General features: G+C 41.8%; 1 protein-coding gene across 4 annotated transcripts in view; it reads right to left on the reverse strand.

The window, feature by feature from the left end:
• Positions 1-1,134: 1,134 nt before the first annotated feature.
• Positions 1,135-19,780, reverse strand: part of LOC146866097 (transducin-like enhancer protein 4) — a 281,559-nt gene continuing 262,913 nt past the window's right edge. For all 4 annotated transcript variants that reach the window (XM_085633258.1, XM_085633240.1, XM_085633250.1 and 1 more), the window contains 4 exons: positions 12,538-12,688; positions 10,433-10,509; positions 3,581-4,016; positions 1,135-1,891 (listed from right to left, as the gene is read on the reverse strand). In XM_085633258.1, the coding sequence (XP_085489384.1) occupies positions 3,909-4,016; positions 10,433-10,509; positions 12,538-12,688 (336 nt within the window). In that variant the 3' untranslated portion in view covers positions 1,135-1,891; positions 3,581-3,908. The remainder of the gene's footprint in view (positions 1,892-3,580; positions 4,017-10,432; positions 10,510-12,537; positions 12,689-19,780) is intronic.

Here is a 19,780-nt window from a genome sequence, read left to right on the forward strand (position 1 = left end):
TAAAGTCAACCATGGATGGGTGAGTGGATACAGTGGAAAATGTGTCTCAAAATATTACACAAAAAACATTAATTTGTAATGCTTATTTTTGGCCTGCTTATACATGTTGCGAAATGTCACTTAAAAAAAAGCACACTGCAATAGTGTTTTCTTGTAGCAAGGATAGAAAATCATTCGCTAACACTAAGAACATTTATTTGTTTTGACATGAAAATGTCTTGCAGTGAGTTAGAAATGGTGTAATCCAAATACCGGAAGAAACATGAATTCTCAAGGGCTATGTTCAGTAACTCTTGGTTCAAGAAGTAGACTATGTAGGTGAATTATTGAAGAAACTGTCAAAGATGATCTTCAGCAGCACAGGAAGCTAAGCTCCATCTCTTCTGCTCATCCGATGAAGGGATGTTAAATATGTACAGATACACCAAGATGTGCTTGACTAGGGATAACATTCTCCAAATACACCATTCACAAACAGGAGACCGATTCAACATGGCCTTTGACAGACATGATGAGTTTCTTGTCAAATATTTTAGGAAAACTAACATTAACTGCTCAGAAACTCTTGAAGATTTGAAAAAAATGTTAGTAAGATCAACAGCAGGCTTGACACAAACTTCACTTTGCCCTTGTGCATACTAACGCCTGATCTACAATAAAGTGGAGACGTTTTGATTAATTCTGAATTGCACACAATACCACAGGAGGAGAGATGGAGAAATCAAATGAAATATATGATTCTGTAAATAAATTCTTCTACAGATCCGATCTTAAACAACAAATCCAACTCAATTTCCAATCCAGTTATAAACCACATTTTCCATAATACAAGAGACAACAAAACGTGTATATTTCATAAGGTGACCGCTAGGTTTAGTAAAAAGGTTATGCATTTAATCTATTATCTGTAAAAATAAGCAAATCATGTTATGTTATCTGTACAGTGAGAATGAACTTCAAAGTTCCTCAGAAAATCAGTTGCTAAATGGCATGATTGATCCTGCTGCACAAATTTGGTTTATTGCTGGAGTATTCCTTTAAGATTGACATTGGATCGTTCCTGTGTATTCACTGATCTTGGATTGAAAAGGCTAAACATGCCCATGACACCAAAGAACACCATGAAACGACAGCTAGAAGTTACTTATGTTTAATGCTTAAAATTCTGAATGCACAAAACAATTATCTACTTTTATAGAAGTACCAGTGGTCAATACAATGCATTAGAACTATGTACAAGGACACAGTTTAGTATAAAAATCATTCTACACTGTAGAGTATTACGAAACTGTTAAGGACATCAAACACAAAGCACTTAAGACACCATTTTCGCTACCACATCTGGAACTCCAATAAAACAGTCCATCTCAGCTTGCAGCATGAAACCATTGCTATTACGAAATTTAGTAAATAGTCTGGTCTACTTATACAATAAGGATTATCTACACAGTTTCTTAAGATTTTGATCCATAGCAGCAAAGGCACTGTACATCAGCAGATCCACAGACGTCAGACTTAGATTTTTTTTTAAACATTTGGAAAAAACTGACCAACAGCAAAGGCTTTAAAAAAACGGGGGGGGGGGAAAGGAAAAGGAAAAAAAGCACTGTTTCTGGGAAATGGGCTCAGATCCATTTGTGATTTTAGAGGGAGCATATAGGAAAGAAAAAGTTTCCAGAAAGAGGTTTCATTCTCATCTGCACTGAATTTTAGCTCAAGTTTGGAGGGGACAACCAACTTTTCGGTGCAGATGCCAAAGCGTGAACAGGCAATGTCTTCTTGTATGCAGGTACAGACTCAAAGATGACATAATCTTCCCAGTTGAAATAGAAGGTGGTAAATTTGTTCAAGAGGGATATGCCAAATCCTGGAGCACTATGCGAACATTAGTCTGCAAGGGAATAAGAAACATTCTTTTAGTTTGCAACATTAGGAGGAGAGACAAAACTGGTTACAGTGAGAACAATTGAGAGCATCATGAAATATATCTTCAAGGTGATTTTACTATGTTAATTAAATGTTAGCAGGGTAAAGGTTGGCAAAACTCTGGGTGCGGAGCCAGTTTTGCTAAGCAGCACAGAAGTAAAAATCTGGATTTATATTAGTCACTTGAGCTCCTCTACAGCTACCATCATACGGAAATGGTCAACAATCATCACATGAGCTTTCAAAACTGCAACATTTTGGCCAGATGCAACGTAGACAAATGAGACAAATTTGTAACAGAAATACATTTTTAGATAAATGTAGCCACCTTCAGGGCAGGATTTAAACACATTCAGGAACACCTGCCTGTAAAGGTCTTGCATATTAGAGATAAAATATCACCGTACCATTGAAAGTGCCTCTAAAAGCTTATGTAATTATATAACAAAGTGTCAACATTTACTTTAACAATCCTTTCTCAGTGCTGGGACTCAACAAAATCTAGTTGTTGGGTCATGTCACTTCAAAAGAAGGAAAGCTCTTGAGCAATAGGTCTGTCCTGCATAGAAAGGCGTCACCATACCGCCACAAAAAGCAATCAAGAAAGTAACCCAGTGAAAAACAAGCATTGGGAAATCCAATAGATTGTGTCTTTATTAGGCAAGTGTGGAGCCGTTGGCTTCACTGACGTTTGTCGGTAAGGGATTGTTTATGAAAAATAAAATGTAAAAGAAATAAAACAGCAAACATGTTATGGTTTCTCAAAACTGAATGTCTATTTAAATTTCAATAAATGGCATGGTGTATTTTTAAAATACCTTTAACTCAGGAAACTCTACATAGAATTATTAAAAGAATATGGAAGAAACGCTTGCCAAGGCCTAATTTACTTTCTGCAGGAATCGGCCATTTCCTCTTCTGCAGTAGCCCTGGGAGCAGATGTATGGTCCTCCATGAGAAATGTCATGCTAAGAACAACTTCTGCCTCAGGCACCAGCTGTATGAGTACAGCATATGGCCCTTCCTCTAGCACCATAAAACCTTTGTACGCCAAAGCTTGCTCTTTCATGCAATACGTGGAATGCAGGAGATACAAACAAAATCAACCCTAAAAGTCTGCTCTTCAGCCATACCTTAGCAAAAATATTGCTGTTGCTGTGCTTTTACAGACAAGCTAGGAGGAGTGGGAAATACCAGCATGGGCTGATTTATGAGGGATGAAGCAGCAAACAAGGTTGAGAGTTAAAAAATGCATGCACTCTCGTGGAGTGCTGAACGGAAAAAAGAAATCAGTTACTTAAATGTAGGCAGTGCACGGATAGAAGTCAAACAATCAAAAGAGTGATATAGAGGCTATGCTCCAGGGGATGGCTATAGAAGCAAGCAAATGAGAATGACAATACAGCTAACTAATGGTAAGCAATGGGAGGCTATAAGCACACTGTAAGCTCGCAACAGGCTTTTCACATGATTCAACATAACTAGTTCTGTTCAAGATACTTAATGAGGGACTCTCAGTCTTTATACATTGTCTAACTGGGTGATACAACATTTTGTTTTGTTCTGACAATAATAAATCAGGTAGCTAGAACCGGCATATTAGTGCATGCATACAGATAGCCATCACATTAAGTCTGAATAAAAGGAAACGCACCTTCATTTCCACAGCAGGGGAAGACAGCTTTATTAGGTCATTTCATTGTTAGAAAGTCTTCTTTAAACAAAATAAATATATTACAACTATATTACACAATTAAAAGCTTCAGAGTCCATTGGTGCGGATGCTTCTTCCAAGAAAATGATCTGACGATGTGCTGTGACAAGGTCTGAAGGCAAGCAATGAGAATCCAATTGCAGGTTTGGTGGAAGGAAAAATAATCTCCATATCTGGGAGAATGAGCATCTATAGTCAATGTTTTTCAACAAAAAAAATGTACAGAAAAAAGTGCAACTAGTAGGAGTTTTGTTTGTACAAAGAGTTCTCAATAAATAACTTCATAAACTGTAGCTTTCTTGTCACCGGAGCCAGTGACTATGTATTTATCATCCACCGAGATGTCACAACTGAGCACAGACGAAGACTCTTTGGACTAAAGGAAACAAAAAGAGAGCATCCATTACAATAATGGATTTTATTTTAGCTACAACATAAAGTGATATTTGACAGTCGACCATGCATCAACAGCACACTGGAAACTGCTTGCACTTGTGAGAGAGGGAAAACAGCCAGATGAATTGACTGCTAAAATCAGCTCACTATAAAATTGTTGAAACAAGGCGCAATTCAATATCCAACATTAAACCACGCTGTGACCTTGATTTTCCACAAAATAAGATTGGGATACTTTGGCTATTCTTTACAAATTCCACCAGATGTCAGTTAAACAAAAGAATAGGAACATTTATTATTTCTAGAGAGATGACATTTGGCGAAATAGTGGTAAAGACAACAAAGGTGTGCCTCTTATCTTTGTAATACCAATGTGTAACTTCAATAATGATCCATAACATATTTTAAACTTATAAACTTCCAAGAACAAATAATTAAATAAAACCAAAAGATAAATTTAAAAAGGAGAAAGGTCTTATAAGGGAACATCTAAATAAAGATGGAAGAATTTTATTTTTATGATATCTTATCAAAAATATATGGGTAGCAGTGAGAATAAAGAAAGCAATATTATAATACAAATAGCATTTATAATACTCAATAGAAATAAAGCAATTACTCAATGCCTAAAGGGCACATAAATACCAGCTTGAATAGAAATACATACAGATAATAGGCTTGCATTACTTTGAGAGGGAAACGACCTTTACAACGCAGTTTTTAGCATGCAGAGCCTTAACCACGAACATTTTTACCACGCATGGAAAATCTATTTAAGGTACGTATAAACGTATGTGTGTATACACATACAGACACACATTTAAGGTTTTAGGTTTAGGATTGGATAGAGGTTATGGGTGCGTAAGGGTTTAGGGATGGGTAGGGGTATAGGGTGGTAAAGGTATTTTAGGGTTTATGATGGGTAAGGGTATTGGGTGGTAAGGGTGTTCTTAGGGTTTTGGGGTGGGTAGGGGTATTGGTGGTAAATGTTTTTAGGGGTTAGAGGTGGAAAAGGGTATTGGGTGGTAAGGGTATTTTTAGGGTTTAGGGTTGAGTAAGGGTATCGGGCAGTGAGGGTAAATAAAAAAGTGGAGTTTGGGGGGTCTCTCCCTAAATATAAAAAATATTATATATATATCTGAGTGACTGGGCGTTTGAGATTAAAAAACGCGCTGACAACTATTTTGTGGCCTGGACATCGTTTCTTGAAACTTTGATACGATTAGTTTGGATTTTGGGAGTCGCGACCCTGTCTGGGCCCGCCGCTGCAAGTGGCTGGGGGTTTCTGCGCGAATTTCGAAGTGGAGATATATATATATATATATATATTCACTGAAAAAACCATAGGTTTCACACATGTTATAGTTAGCTGGACATTTTACTGATAAAAAACCAATGAAATTCCCCCGTTATAGTTACTGTAGGCAACTATAACTCACGCGACCGTAATCCTCTGCTGATGCTAATACTGTATTTAGACCCTTATTTGCCCATGTCTTCTTCCATTAAATTTTAGCTATACATATATTACAAATATTTTTTTTTCATAAAGACACATATATCATCAGCAGAGGATTACGGTCGCGTGAGTTATAGTTGCCTACAGTAACTATAACGGGGGAATTTCATTGGTTTTTTATCAGTAAAATGTCCAGCTAACTATAACATGTGTGAAACCTATGGTTTTTTCAGTGAATTTGCAAGGTTTTTTAAATGCTAATTCCTAACTATAACGTGTGTGAAACCTATGGTTTTTTCAGTGAATTTGTACGGTTTTTTTAATGCTAAGTTACTTTACGCCATTTGTGGCGTGCGCGCCCACTTAACGCAGTTCGTTCCGTGCGCGCACGGTGCGCTTCGCGCACCGTGCGCGCACAGTGAGCACGCGGTGCGCTTCGCGCACCGCGTGCCCACGTTACGCTAGATGGGCCATGAACGCACGATGCGCTTCGCGCACCGTGCGCACATGGAGGACATATGATGAGCATCGTTGTGACAGGTAAAATATATGTTTTGTTTTGCGCTATTAAGCCATGCACAAAAGGTGCCCTTCGGGCACCTTTTGCACACGGGGTGGGGAGAATGTGGCTATTTTTTTTTTTTATTATTATTTCTAACCGTACGCGTACGGTAAGCGTAATCGGCGAAATTTTCGAAAAAATTTAAATTGCCTTTTTTCACTAGGGGGATCGTTGGGGACTCCCTCGACATGGCTAGGTGCTTGGGAGCTGTGTAAACAGCCCCTTTACATGTTTTTGCACTTGGTTTTTCAACCCCCTGTCAGAGTGCGAGAGAGAAAATGGCGGCCGCCGCTTCCTGGTTTCGACCGATTCGAATGTTTACTAAGATCTAAGGGCCAATCAGATTCGCGCTCGCGCACGCCACCGTACGCTTACGGTAAGCGCACCGTAAGCGCACCGTAAGCTGGCTCAGATATATATATATTGATTTAAAGGCTATTTTCTCAGAATCTACTGAACAGATTTACACCAAACCTACAAAAGGCACTTCCTTGACCTGAGGACTACCTCTCTGCCAAATTTCAAGTAATTCTGTTCAGCCGTTCGGGCTGTAGCTGTGTCTAAAGGTCCTATGGAAAAATGCATGGGAAAACGCGTTTTGGGACCCCCCTTTTATCTCAGCCCCCGCTTGACGAATCCCCCCGAGACTTTCAGGGTAGGAGCGGAGCGTAGCGCCCCACCTATTTTGAAAAATTCGCGAGGATTCGTCAACCGGCGCCAAAGTTATTCAAAATAGAATGTTGCGGATTTCCTATGGAAACGTGGTCCTAACTATAACTACCTACTGGCGACCGCCAGTAGGTAATATATATATATATATATATATATATATATATATATATATATATATATATATATATATATATATATATATATATATAATGTCCAAAGTCGCTCCTTCTGGACTGCTTAACCCGAGAGAGGTGGCGCAAATGTCGGCGGAGCACGCCGGCTCGTAAATATCCCCACAAACAACCAATGGTGCGCTCTCAGTAACCAAGAAAGCAAAATCCGGGATAGTGCCTTTATAATAAGAAAATATATATACTTATACACACATTTAAGGTAAGTATAATTAAGCTAAGTGTTTTATATATATATTTATACTTTCCTTCAATAGACTTTCCATGCGTGGTAAAGAAATACATGGAAAAGGCATATGCATGGTAAAAATGTGTGGTAAAAAATGTGTGGTAATTGGCTGTGTTTTATCATCATACAACCCTTTGTGATGAGATTCGCATTGTTTTGTGTGAGGGAAGGCTAATAACCTTTCTAAGTATGCAGTAAACTACTTACATTTTTATTTATTCATATGCACTACTGCTCTTCAGCCCTGAAGCTGACAGTATCATGTAACTACAGAATAGTCTCAAGCTTCAAATTTAATATCATAGATAAGTACTTTTTTGCAGTATGAATCTATTCAAGATTCATATGCTGTGTATGAATCATGCGACAGAATTCCACCTATTGAAGTAGACTTGAAGTACAAATAGAAGCAAACTAAAGCTTTAATGCTGTTAGTCACACTGCTAGTTCCGGTCTTGGCTAAACATCAACATTGTAATGTTTCATAAAAGTGTACATCATGCTGCGGCTCTATAAAGGTCAATAAACAATTAATGATGTCCGCAAAGCACTATTAAGAAAAGTCTAGCCAACCTAACAAAGCTTTAAAAATATGACCAGTGTCTTACGTAACTGACCCAGTCCAGACTTTTCATTTTAATTATGATACTTTTAGTCCTCTTTATCACATTATAGACTGAGGACCACAGGTAGTAATAAGTAAAGAAAAAAGCTGGACTGGATGAACTGAAACCCATTGTTCTAGTAGTCACTAGATGCATTGTTCCTTCTGGCACATTAAAGCTTTTCCATGGTAGAGATTTTGTGTCACAATCTTCCTTTCCTACCTCCTAGGCATGCTTGTACGTTTCCTTCTTGATGTCAAAGCTAATGAACCTACAATAAGCAAACATGTAACTGCAGACAAGAAGTGGAGAAGCTATTTTGAGGGTTGGGACAATTCTGCAACAACTTCTGATTTAAAAACAATATATTAGATAAACCTGTTTGAAGTTTAGTCCTACTTCTCATCTTACATTTCTGTGTAAGGGGGCAGGACCAATAGATGGGTATGAAGGAGTCATATCTCCTGCATAGCCACCAGTCTCTATCCAAGACATTATATAACTAGAATGCCAGCTGGTCTAGTCCCGGATAGCACCTCTTGAGGATTTTAAAGCGGAGCTCAGCATATTCGCTATTAAAGAACAAACAATATGATATAAGGGTCTGATTTTCTTTCAAAGAATTATACCCATGAGTTTCTAATTAATTGCCTTCAGTTTAGCAGCAACAATGGTCAAAGGGACATTTTGTGCTTTGTATGACCTGGACTTAATGATTACACACCCCTTCTGCCTTTTCTCAAAAACAATTTTGAGGAATTACTTTTTCGCATGAGTTTAAACACCCCACCGGGGGTCTTCTAGTTCACCCTTTAAAAGGGGAAAGGGGAAGTGTTGATCAAAAAATGCATCAAGACTTCTGGAAGGTGTTCTGTGAAGGGGTCAATAAATAAGAGCTATCCCTACATAGTATAGGTGCTCCTGGAGACCAAGGTTTGCAAGTGCTTAAATATCTGTCGCTGTCTCTAGAGTACAAAAGTAATGGAAGTATCCAAGAGAGCAGTAAGGTAAAGGTAGAGTACACCCATTAGCTCAGTTTCTTTATAGAAAGTTAAAAGAGGTATTAGGAAAATTATGTACTTTAGGATGCTTGCCACTAGACAGTATCATGTGTGCCCTATCTTGTCAGAATACAAGTTTCCACTCCAATATAATCGTACAAATTGTTAACATATATATGACATGGATGATCAGAATAGTTGTATAAAGTTAGTAATCCACTGTTTAACACATGTAAGAGTGTTCTAAGTAATTCATGACCTTATCGTTGAGAAGAAGTATTGCATCATCCGAATAAACTGCATAGGGGTGTAGACCAGCTACGGAACGAATCAGAGCCACACGAGACAGTGGAGGGAAAGCAGTACTGATACTGCTTGATCGATCAGCGACTTTAGATACGGTCAACAACAAATTATTAGTGGACCATTTAGCAGAAATTGGTATTAGGCGAGAAAGCCCAGACCCTACTCAGCTCCTTTCTCAAGGAGAGAAAACAAACTACGTTTTGGATCCTTCGCTTCCTACTCCTTCTCTTTACCATGTGGAGTCCCACAGGGCTCTTTGCTTAGTCCAACAATATTTAACATATGCGTCAGATCTTTGCCCATTCTTGTGAAAACTTTTGGATTCTCACTCACGTCATACGTGGATGACAGCCAAATAGTGGTATCTCAGACCAAAAGCAATGATAACTAACACTAGATTCAATACCTGTGTGACTCATCAATGATTGGATGAGTTCAAATTGCTTTAAGCTAAACTCAGGAAAGACAGAGGTTGTCCTCTTCGGTGGATATACCTCTTTTTGGTCTTCTAGTTGGCGGCCACAAGAAATGGGCACTCTCACAGTCCCAGTTGACAAAGTGAAACATTTAGGAATACAGGTTGACAATAAATTCGCCTGCGGCGACCAAGTAAAAGCAGTAATCTCTTCTGCTTTTTACACCGTTAAAGTAGTGGAACAAATACTACATCTCCCGGAGGAGCTACCGAAATTAGTGGTTAGAAGCCTTATCTTGTCTAAACTGCTGTAATGGTCTTTACCTGAATATTCAAAAACAATTCCTCAACAAACGCCAAGTCATGCAGAATATTGCTGTCCGCATGCTTCTAGGTCTTCCTAAATACCTTTCCACCAGACAACCGCTCAGCAAACTCCACTGGCTACCGATCTGCTAAAGAATCTCCTTCAAAACCCTTGGCATCACCCATAGGGCTCTTTATGGGAAAGGCCCAGAATACCTTCAGCAAGGCTTTAAATGGTACTGCCTTTCCAGACAATTATGCTCTGGAAGTGAAAAAAATCGTCTGATCCCCAGCTACAGACTTGCTTCCTGGGGAGGGTGAGGCTTCATCCTTAATGCCTAGAAACTTTGAAACTCTCAACCAGCTTACATTAAATCCATTCCTGGTCACTTGCGTTTCAGAAAGGCTATAAAAACCTGGCTTTTCAACAACTATTGTTTCCACAGTTTCATTAATCTAACAGCCTACATAATGCTGAAGCAGCGCCAAGATACCCTTGGGTAAATGTTGCGCTTAACAAATACACTATAACATAACATCCTTCCACTTAGTCCATTCACCAAAGAGACCTAAGAAAGACCACTTTTCCAATCCTGCACTTGCAAATTGGCACATTAAGTAAATGGCAGTAAAAATTTAAGAAACACTACCTGAAATATACTGGCTCCATAAGGTGTTCGCCAAGCATTAAGAAGATTATCTTTTCCGGTGCTCACAAACCATTTGCCTGAAACAAAGTGAATATATTAGTAAAATAAATCCACAAACTCCGACAGACTTGATTAATAAATATACTATGTTTATATAAATACTACATTGAAAAAAGTCTTTACAGTTACAAAATGAAAACACTGAAGAATTAAGGGCAAACAAATATGGTCTTCATTGGTTGATTCCATTGATACAGCAGCGGTGAAAGACATTATCAAACACTAGCGGTTAAAATGAATGGGCCATTTCCTAATGAGTAAGACAGTCCATTTCACTACCAGCAAAAACGGGACACGTAAAATGGTATCAAAGAAATAAAACAAACAGGTTGCTTACTTGTCACAATACTTTTTTTGAAAAAAAAATTGTTTTGTGGGTTGACTATAGGCACAGTTAATGAGACATGAGGCTGTTGATCGCAAGTCCACAATACCCCACTATGTGACAAACATCTTCAGATATTGTTTTCCCACTGTGTTGTGCGAGGGTAGGCTAATACCTTTCCTAGGTATGTAGAAATTACATCTTCGGATACTAATTACATTTGTATTTGTTTGTGTGCACTACTGGTCTACATTTTTGATGCAGAGCATGTAATGTGACATGAGAATTGTCTCAAGTTTCAAACCAAATATCGTAGGTAACTTGCTTCTTTTGCAATGTTAAGCTATTAAAAGGTCCCATGCTGGGCATTAATTATGTAGTAGCAGTCCACCTGTGGAAGTGGGCATGAAGTACAAATAGAAGCAAACTAATGTTTTAATCCCGTTTGTCCCACTGCTACTTCCTTTTTTTTTTAAATAACAATTTTATTGATGAACAACAACCTAAAGAGCTACTTCCTTTCTTGGCTAAACATCCACAATGTGGAATCACAAAAGTGTATTACATGTTGCCCCTCTACAAATGTCACCCAAAGAAACATTTCCAATTAAATTCAGTCATGCACCTGTCTTCTTAATAAAAATGAGCTCTTGGCGTTGTGTGTAACATCTTCCTCAACAATGGCTAACATAACTAAATGTTTTCCATGATCTGGCAATAGATCCGTTGGTCACAGATTTCCCCATGATCTGAAGAACAGGACACACAAAAAGGTTGAATTTGGTGTTTAGGCATTAGGCATTTATGGTATTTAGCATTCCATCCATCATTATTTTGAATACATCAGGTCAAAGTAATGGGGAGCACCAGCCTCTTGGACTGCAGCAACATATTCTACCTATCTCTTCCATCCAATTGACTGCATGGCTCCAAAGACTGCAGAATTTGGCTATGCAATTGCAAGTCCCTGGAGTTCTACACCCTTCCACTTTTGCAACTGGAAATCATCATATACATGTATTAGTATCCCTGCCACTCTCATATGTGACACTCGGACAGCTGTAACCAAATATTCTATCCAAACCACACTTTCCAACCACTGTATGATATATCCTGAAAGCTGATTCTTCTTAAAAGTCAGATAAAAACAGAGCGTGGAAGGCCACTTAAAGCCAATCATACTCCTCAATATCTGAGATCTTGTGACAGCTACTTACCCTGAGTCTTATATTCGGATTCAATCTGACCAACCATGTTTTGCTGAGTTATTCTAGTTGTTGGTCAGTAAATACTTTCAGAAATCATTTAATTTCTTGTTGCACATCAGGTACTTTCCATAGCATAGAAGATACAAGTGACTACATCTTGAAGCAGCTCAGAACCACTGGTAGAGTTAGCATGACAATGAGATATTGGGTCTTATTTTTCACTTCCAACAAGAATGTGGGCATACTGTATGCCAAGGAAATATTAGTTACTGTATCTTCCCACAAGGGTGTGGGTATACTTGATAGGAAGACAATAAATATTTAGTATCTATGCACCATCCGATTCACAAATCTGTATTCCACTGAGAATGCCAAAAGAATGTACTACAAGTTACTGATGTGTTTTGCTGGAAAACAATTCAGTACTAGACAAAAGCTATACAGAACTGAATATATGTAAAGGGACGAGGACATAACACATGCAAACCTTAGAGAAATGCATAAGAACTTACCACAGTGAGCAAACTTGAGGGACAGCACACAGCTCTCATGAAGGTGTAGTTGATATTTGTCGGGTTTAGTAACATGCAGCACCTCCACATTACTGTTCTCCATCCCTACTGCCAGCCATTCACCAGTTGGACAATATCCAAGTGAAAAGATCTAGAATACAAACAAGAAAGAGTATGTGGATATCGATCTGGTACAAGACAGATCAGTTGTGAGGGTTGAAATGTTCTACATCTACATCTGTGAGCAGAAAAAGAGTGCTTACAAGAAATCAAGCAAGCATAACTTTATGGATACAAAAAACAAACATCCTTATGAATTCGGAGACACGAACAAGTTACTTACCTTCGGTAACGCTTTTTCTGTTGGATACAGTATCTGCCTGTGGATTCCTCACCTTTTGAATTACCCCTAGCGCAGCATACCACTGAAACTTTTTTCATAGCTCTACCACGTTGACGAGGACGTCACAATGAAACGGCTCAGCTCGTCGGCATGCTGACGTCCGTTCCACCCATTTTTTCCATGCCTTCAAGGCGGATGGGTAAACCGACAAACTTTCACCAGTATACAGAGTATACAACATTTCCTTAGGTATATAGAATACTATATAAAGAAGAAAAGAAAACTGAAAATTCTAAAATATAGACATTTCCTAGTGACAAGCATCACAACATTTAAAAATCATTGAAATATAAGCAGCTCGTCCTAAAAACCTTTTTGGTGTAAGTGGATGGGTCAGTGCGGAATCCACAGGTAGATACTGTATCCACCAGAAAAAGCGTTACCGAAGGTAAGTAACTTGTTCTTCTGATGGATACATATGCCTGTGGATTCCTCACCTTTTGAATTGAATCCCCAAGCAGTCCAGTTCCCAGAGGAGGGTGCCTGCCTACCTATACCTCAAAATCCTGCAGCACAGAACATACAAAGTGGCCGTCCCTCCTCAGCTCTGGGTCTAAGAAGTAATGCTTCGCAAAAGTGTGGAGGGAAGAACAAGTTGCCGCCTTGCAGACGACTTCGCTCTGGTAGAATGAGCTTGAATACCTTCAGGAGGCTCCTTCGTGGCCAAGACGTAGCCGATCTTGATGCAGAGGATAATCCACCTGGACAGCGTTCGCTTGTGGACAGCCTTGCCCTTCATTTTTCCAACATAACCAATGCAGGGTTAGTCATCCAGACTGAAGTCTTTACACCTGTCCAGGTAGAAGCGGACCGCCCTCTTAGGGTCCAGATGATGAAGTCTCTCCTCCTCCTTAGAAGGAGGAGGATAAAAAGTAGGTAAAGTGATAGATTGTCCTTGGTGTAAGGGAGTGACCACCTTGGGCAGGAAAGCAGCTCTGGTCCCAAGAATCATCTTATCCCCATGAATAGAATGAATGAATGAATGAAGCGGAACTTGTAACGCGCAGACTTAGCCCAATGGGCGTCAAGGCGCCTAAAATAAAAGCTGACTGGAAGACCACATGAGAGCTTACTGATATGCCTTTATAAAAAACCAGGTTTTAAGCGCTTTTCTAAACAAAGACAAAGAGGGAAGCGCCTTAATCTCTAGAGGAAGGCCATTCCAGAGTAGAGGCGCAACGGTGGAAAAAGCTCTGCTCCCCCATCTGGATTTTTTAGAGCGAGGGACCACAAGCTTGTTAGAGTCTGCAGAACGCAAAGACCGGCCAGGAATATATCGAGTAAGCAGAGACCCCAACGCATTTGAGGGGCCAGCCTGCACGGCCCTATAAGTGAGACAGAGGAGTTTGAGGTAAAAGGAGGCATAGAACGAAGAACGAAGAGCCTGCAGCTCACTAACCCTCCTGGCAGAAGTAATTCCAACCAGAAATACTGTCTTAAACGCTAGCAATCTCAAGGGACAACTGTGCAGTGGTTCAAAGGGGGACCCCATCAGGAAAGTAAGAACTAAATTTAAATCCCACTGAGGCATGATAAATGGAGTGGGAGGAAACCTGTTAGTGAGACCCTTAATAAACCTCATGACTATGGGAGACTTAAACAAAGAGGGTTGGTCTGGTAAGCAAAGAAAGGCTGACTAGGCAGACAAGTAGCCTTTAACAGTTGCTACTGCACAACACTGTTGAGCCAAGGAAAGAACGAAACTCAGAATATCAGATAAATGGGCCTGCAAAGGATCAATGTTATCTCTCTCCACACCATTTAACGAACCAGAACCACTTACCAGAATAAACAGATTTGGTGGAGTGTCTCCTGGCTGATAATTTAACGTCCACCACATCGGGTGGGAGAGAGAAAGAACTCCGGTTTCCCTGTTCAATCTCCAGGCATGAAGGTGCAGGCTCTGGAGGTGGGGGTGTAGAACCTGCCCCTGCAAGAGGAGGTCTGCCCTGACAGGGAGATGGAGCGGATGGCACGATGAGAGGTGAAGTAGATCTGTGTACCACTGTATCTTGGCCAAACCGGAGCGATCATTAGGACTTGGACCCGGTCTTGGCGAACATTCCTCAGAACCAGAGGGATCAAGGGTATGGGAGGAAACGCGTAAAGAAGCGGAGAGTCCTGATCTAACTGAAACGTGTCCCGCAACACTCCCTGCACCGGATACTGGAGACTGCAGAACAATGGGCAGTGCGTATTCTTGTGAGTGGCAAACAGATCCAACTGAGGAAACCCCCACATACTGAAAATGTGATGGATCACCTCCGGATGAAGATGCCACTCGTGATCGGCTGAGTGTTGCCAACTGAGACTGACCGCATGCACATTCAGCACCCACGTCAGATAATTTGCAATTACACAAATCTGATGGTCCGAAGTCCAGGACCAGAGTGGCAGAGACTCCCTGTAGAGACGATACGACCCTACTCCTCCCCATTTGCTGATGTACACATTGCAGTAGAGTTGTCCGTCAGGACCTGAACTGACTGACTGCGAAGGGAGGGAAGAAAGGCCTTGAGAGCCAAACATATCGACCGCAATTCTAGAAGACTGATGTGAAACAATCATTCCACTTGAGACCAAAGGCCCTTGACCTCCAGATCCCCCAGATGTGCTCCGCAACACAGAGTAGAGGCATCCGTTATCACTGTGGCCACCGGAGGAGGTTGAAATGGCCGCACTCCATCATGACAGCTCCACTGCAATGTCTGGAAAGTCTGACCACCTCCCGGAGATCTCCGTTGCGATGAAACTACTGCCTGCGGAGGCACCACTGGAGTGATCTCATGTGCCAGCCTTCATGGTTGACCAACAATATGCAGGAAGCAAACAGACCAAGCAAGCGCAGAGCCTTCAGGATTGGAAAGCCGCTCCATCTTGAAACATTGGAATCATAGCCGGATGTCTAGAATCCTCAAAGGAGGCGGGAATGCACAACTCAAAGTAGTGTCCAGTACTGCCCCTATGAACCGGTCGCGCTGAGAGTGCACAAGGTGAGATTTGGGTACATTTATCGAAAAACCCAAGTCGAACAACAGCCGCGTTGTCACTTGCAGATGACGCAGCACCATCTCTGGTGAGCAGCCAGTCATCCAGATAGAGGAAAACAAGAATCCTGACCTCCTGAGATGTGCCTCTACCACCACCATCACCTTTGTAAAGACCCCGGTGCAGATGCAAGACCGAACAGAAGGACGCAAACTGGTAATGTTGAGATCCCACCATAAAATGGAGATACTTCCGATGCGACTTCAGAATGAGAATGTGAAAATAAGTATCCTGTAAATCGATCAACACCATCCAGTGTTCCTGCTGCAGCGCCAGAAGAACCTGAGCTAGGGTCAACATCTTGAATTTCTCCTGTTTGAGGTAAAAATTCAAGATCATGAGGTAGGATTGGCTTCAATAGCATGTCCTTTTCGGGGATCAGGAACAACCGGGAGTAGCATCCCTGACCCCTTTACTGCTCCAGAACCTCCTGCTGCAGGAGCAACAGATGGTCCTCCGAACACCAACCCTGATGAGTGGGGAAAGGAGGGGGAACTCCCGAAAAGGAGGGGGAACTCCAGGAAAGGAAGGGGGTAACCATTTTCTACGAGATCCAAGACCCAGAGATCTGATGCAACAGATTACCAATTTTGTAGAAAATGGGACACCGACCTCCCACATGATCTAAGATGGAGGATCTAGAGCTGGTTCCCTGCGGAACCAGTTGGGGGAACAGGAGGAGGAGACTTGTTGTCGAGCTGAGCCTCACATGCAACCTCTACCTTTCCCTTTCTATGGTCTATACAGTGGGTTCGCCTGCTGTTGCTGCGGCTGGGCCCGAAATGGAGTAGCCTTTCCAAAGCCCCAAAATCTTCGGTAACCAAAGGCCCTAGGTTGAGACTGCATGTCTAGTGATCTAGAGGTGGCTCTACTGTCTTTAATGCACTGATGCGCTGAGTCCGCCTTGGTTCCGAAAAGTCAAGAGCCATCAAAAGGTAAATCTAAATGGGTGGCCTGAACATCCAGAGAGAAACCAGAACCTCTCAGCTAGGTGTGCCCCCTAGCTGCCACTGAGGAACCCATCACTCTAGCAACAGAGTCAGCTGTGTCAAGCCCAGATTGAATAACCTGATGGACCACAGATTGAGTGTCCAACAACACCTCTGCAAAGTGGCCATGGACATTCTCGGAGAGTTTTGGGATCACCTCCTTAGCCGAATCCATCAACGCATGAATGTGAATGTGGTGGCCCAGCAGGCACGTTGCATTTGTCAACTTTAAATCCATACTGGCTGATGAAAATACCTTTTTAGCCGATTGCTCTTTTTTTTTTTTTAAATCCCTATCTCCAGGTGCTGATGGAAAAGAGCTAGAAGATTGTTTTGAAGAGCATGACGCCTGAACCACCGAGCTCTCAGGAGAAGGGTGGGTAGATAAAAAAGCTGGATCTCCATGCACAACTTTGTACTGTCATACCACCCATCAGGACACAGCTGGGGCAGACATAGGCTTTTGCCATACTTCTAGTATGGGTTTATGTTAACGCCTCATTAATTGGGAGCAGAGGCTCTGGCTCCGATGAAGGAGAGTGAAGAACCTCAGTCAGGATGTTTGATTTCATCTCTGCAGTGGGCAACTGCAAGTCCAGAAGATCAGCTGCCTTCCTGATGATTGAGAGGTAGGAAGAGACCTGCTGTGAAGGAATACTTTTAGAAGAAGATAGTTCCCACAATAGTGACGTATTAGCCCAGTAGCCCTTCAAACTCATGCATGGGATTCACTATTTCCCCTTCCTCAGCCTCTTCCTGTTGGCTCCTAGAATTCTTTTTCCTCCAGAAGCCTCTGTGCCTCCCTTCTTGACCTTATCTTGGGTATCGGTGTCAGACGCTGCACCGGTGACTTTGGAGCCGGCATTGATGGAGGCCATTCAGGGATGGTCGGAGGTGCTGCACTAAGTCGAGACAGCGCCAGACCGGAGCTCGGCGGCACCGGAGAATAATCCATCCTTCCCTCCTGGGATGGTATCGGCGTCAAGAACCTTGGCATCGGGAGAGGCCAATTTGGGGTCATCACCATAAATGGCATGGAGGGTGCCTGGGCATAATGGGGTGGTAAGCCCATTTTGAAAGACAGCGGTCCCATGGGGCAAACAGGCGCACTAGAAGGGTTAGCCGCACTGGCAAACATGCCATACATTGCATTCAAGAAACGCGAAAGAGCCTTACCTGGAGCCAGAAAAGGTGGGTACGGATCCGGGACCACCTGCTCAGGAGGAGCCCAAGGTTGTAAGGCTGGATCTGGCTGAGGCGCCGGAGACACCTTAGTCAGGGGCGGACTGCTCGGAGGCATCGCTTTCCTGGACGTCGGAGTGCCCCTCGGAGTCAGAGAATGAGCCGGAGTCACCTGAGGTGAAGGGGAAGGAGAGACTTCATCTTTCCTTTGACACCGTAAAGATAGGGACCTCGACTTCAGCGACTTGTCCTTAGAAGAGCGACGTCTGGAGCCATGATGCCGCTTCTTCTTGTGCTTCCTCGACGACTTCGAAGTGTGCGGCATCGGTGACTTCAATCTTGTCCTTCTCCGGCCCCTCTTTTGCTTCTTCGCCCTGGCCACGAACAGTTTAGCTTCCCTCTTCTTGAGGGCCTTCAGATTCATATGCTGACACGTAGAACATCCCTCAACGTCGTGGTCAGACGACAGGCACCAAAATCATAATGGGGGTCCATGATAGACATATGACCCCCGCATTCCCTACAAGGTTTAAACCCAGACATTTTCTGAGCAGCCACCGCACTGCTACAATTACAGACGATTAACAATGTTAAACTACTAAGAAATGCAGGGGCCTAGAAAAACCGTTGCGCGTAGACAGCGTGGAAAAAAAGGGAACAGACGTCAGCATGCCAATGAGGTTTTCTTATGGCTCTGATGACATCACACAGAGTCTCGAGCGGAGCCGTTCCATTGTGACGTCCTAGTCAACGTGGGAGAGCTATGAAAAAAGTTTGTGTATTGCTGCACAAGGGGTAATTCAAAAGGTCCACAGGTAGATGTATCCATCAGCGATACATATTATATGTGGGTCTGATCTGTTTCTTTATATAAAACTAAAACTACAAGAAAACCAGCTAGATTCAACCTCACAGTCATAGTTCCATGACTTTTTATCTCTGTCCCGTTCACCCCCCCCAAAAAAAACTATACCTAGCCTGAAAACAAACAAAACATGTCCAAGAAAAATAGGTATCCGTGTGTCATCTAGGTACATGTTTAATTTTAAAAAGTATTTACAACTGTGGACCGTGACCTTTTAGAACCAAGGAACATGCACTTCTTTTCTTAATGGCTCATTAGACATGTTGAAGCAGAGAGTCTGAACAAAAACTAAATTGTCAACAAAATAAAATAGAAGTATCAAGAGACGTATGGGAACAAGAATCCCACATCCTGACCACAAGCGTACAAACTTTATCCATTGGGGGAATGCAAGTCCCATATCCTCAGCGGAACGTTACAAAACTTTGTTTGAAATCTTCTTTAATTACCTTGATAACGTAAGAGATCAATGTCACCACATTTCATCTCGTCTGAGGTCTTAGGTGTCCAAGCATGATCTGCTTTTCTGACCCCCCCAACACTGTATCTGGATCCTGCACAGTAATTCATACAAAAACTGAAACTATCCTTAGAATGACTCATAAATGAGATCCAGAAGGGAGGTTTCAGGGCGCGGTCTCTCTACAGGATCCAGTCTTAGCATTGAGTGAATTGAGCAGCAACCACTCTGGACTGGACAAACAGCCCTGCACACACAGCACATTAAAATGCTGTACAGGTGCACGACGTCAAGCA

Source organism: Triturus cristatus, chromosome 2_1 (genome assembly GCF_964204655.1).
Source record: "Triturus cristatus chromosome 2_1, aTriCri1.1, whole genome shotgun sequence".
Taxonomy (NCBI): Eukaryota; Metazoa; Chordata; class Amphibia; order Caudata; family Salamandridae; genus Triturus; species Triturus cristatus.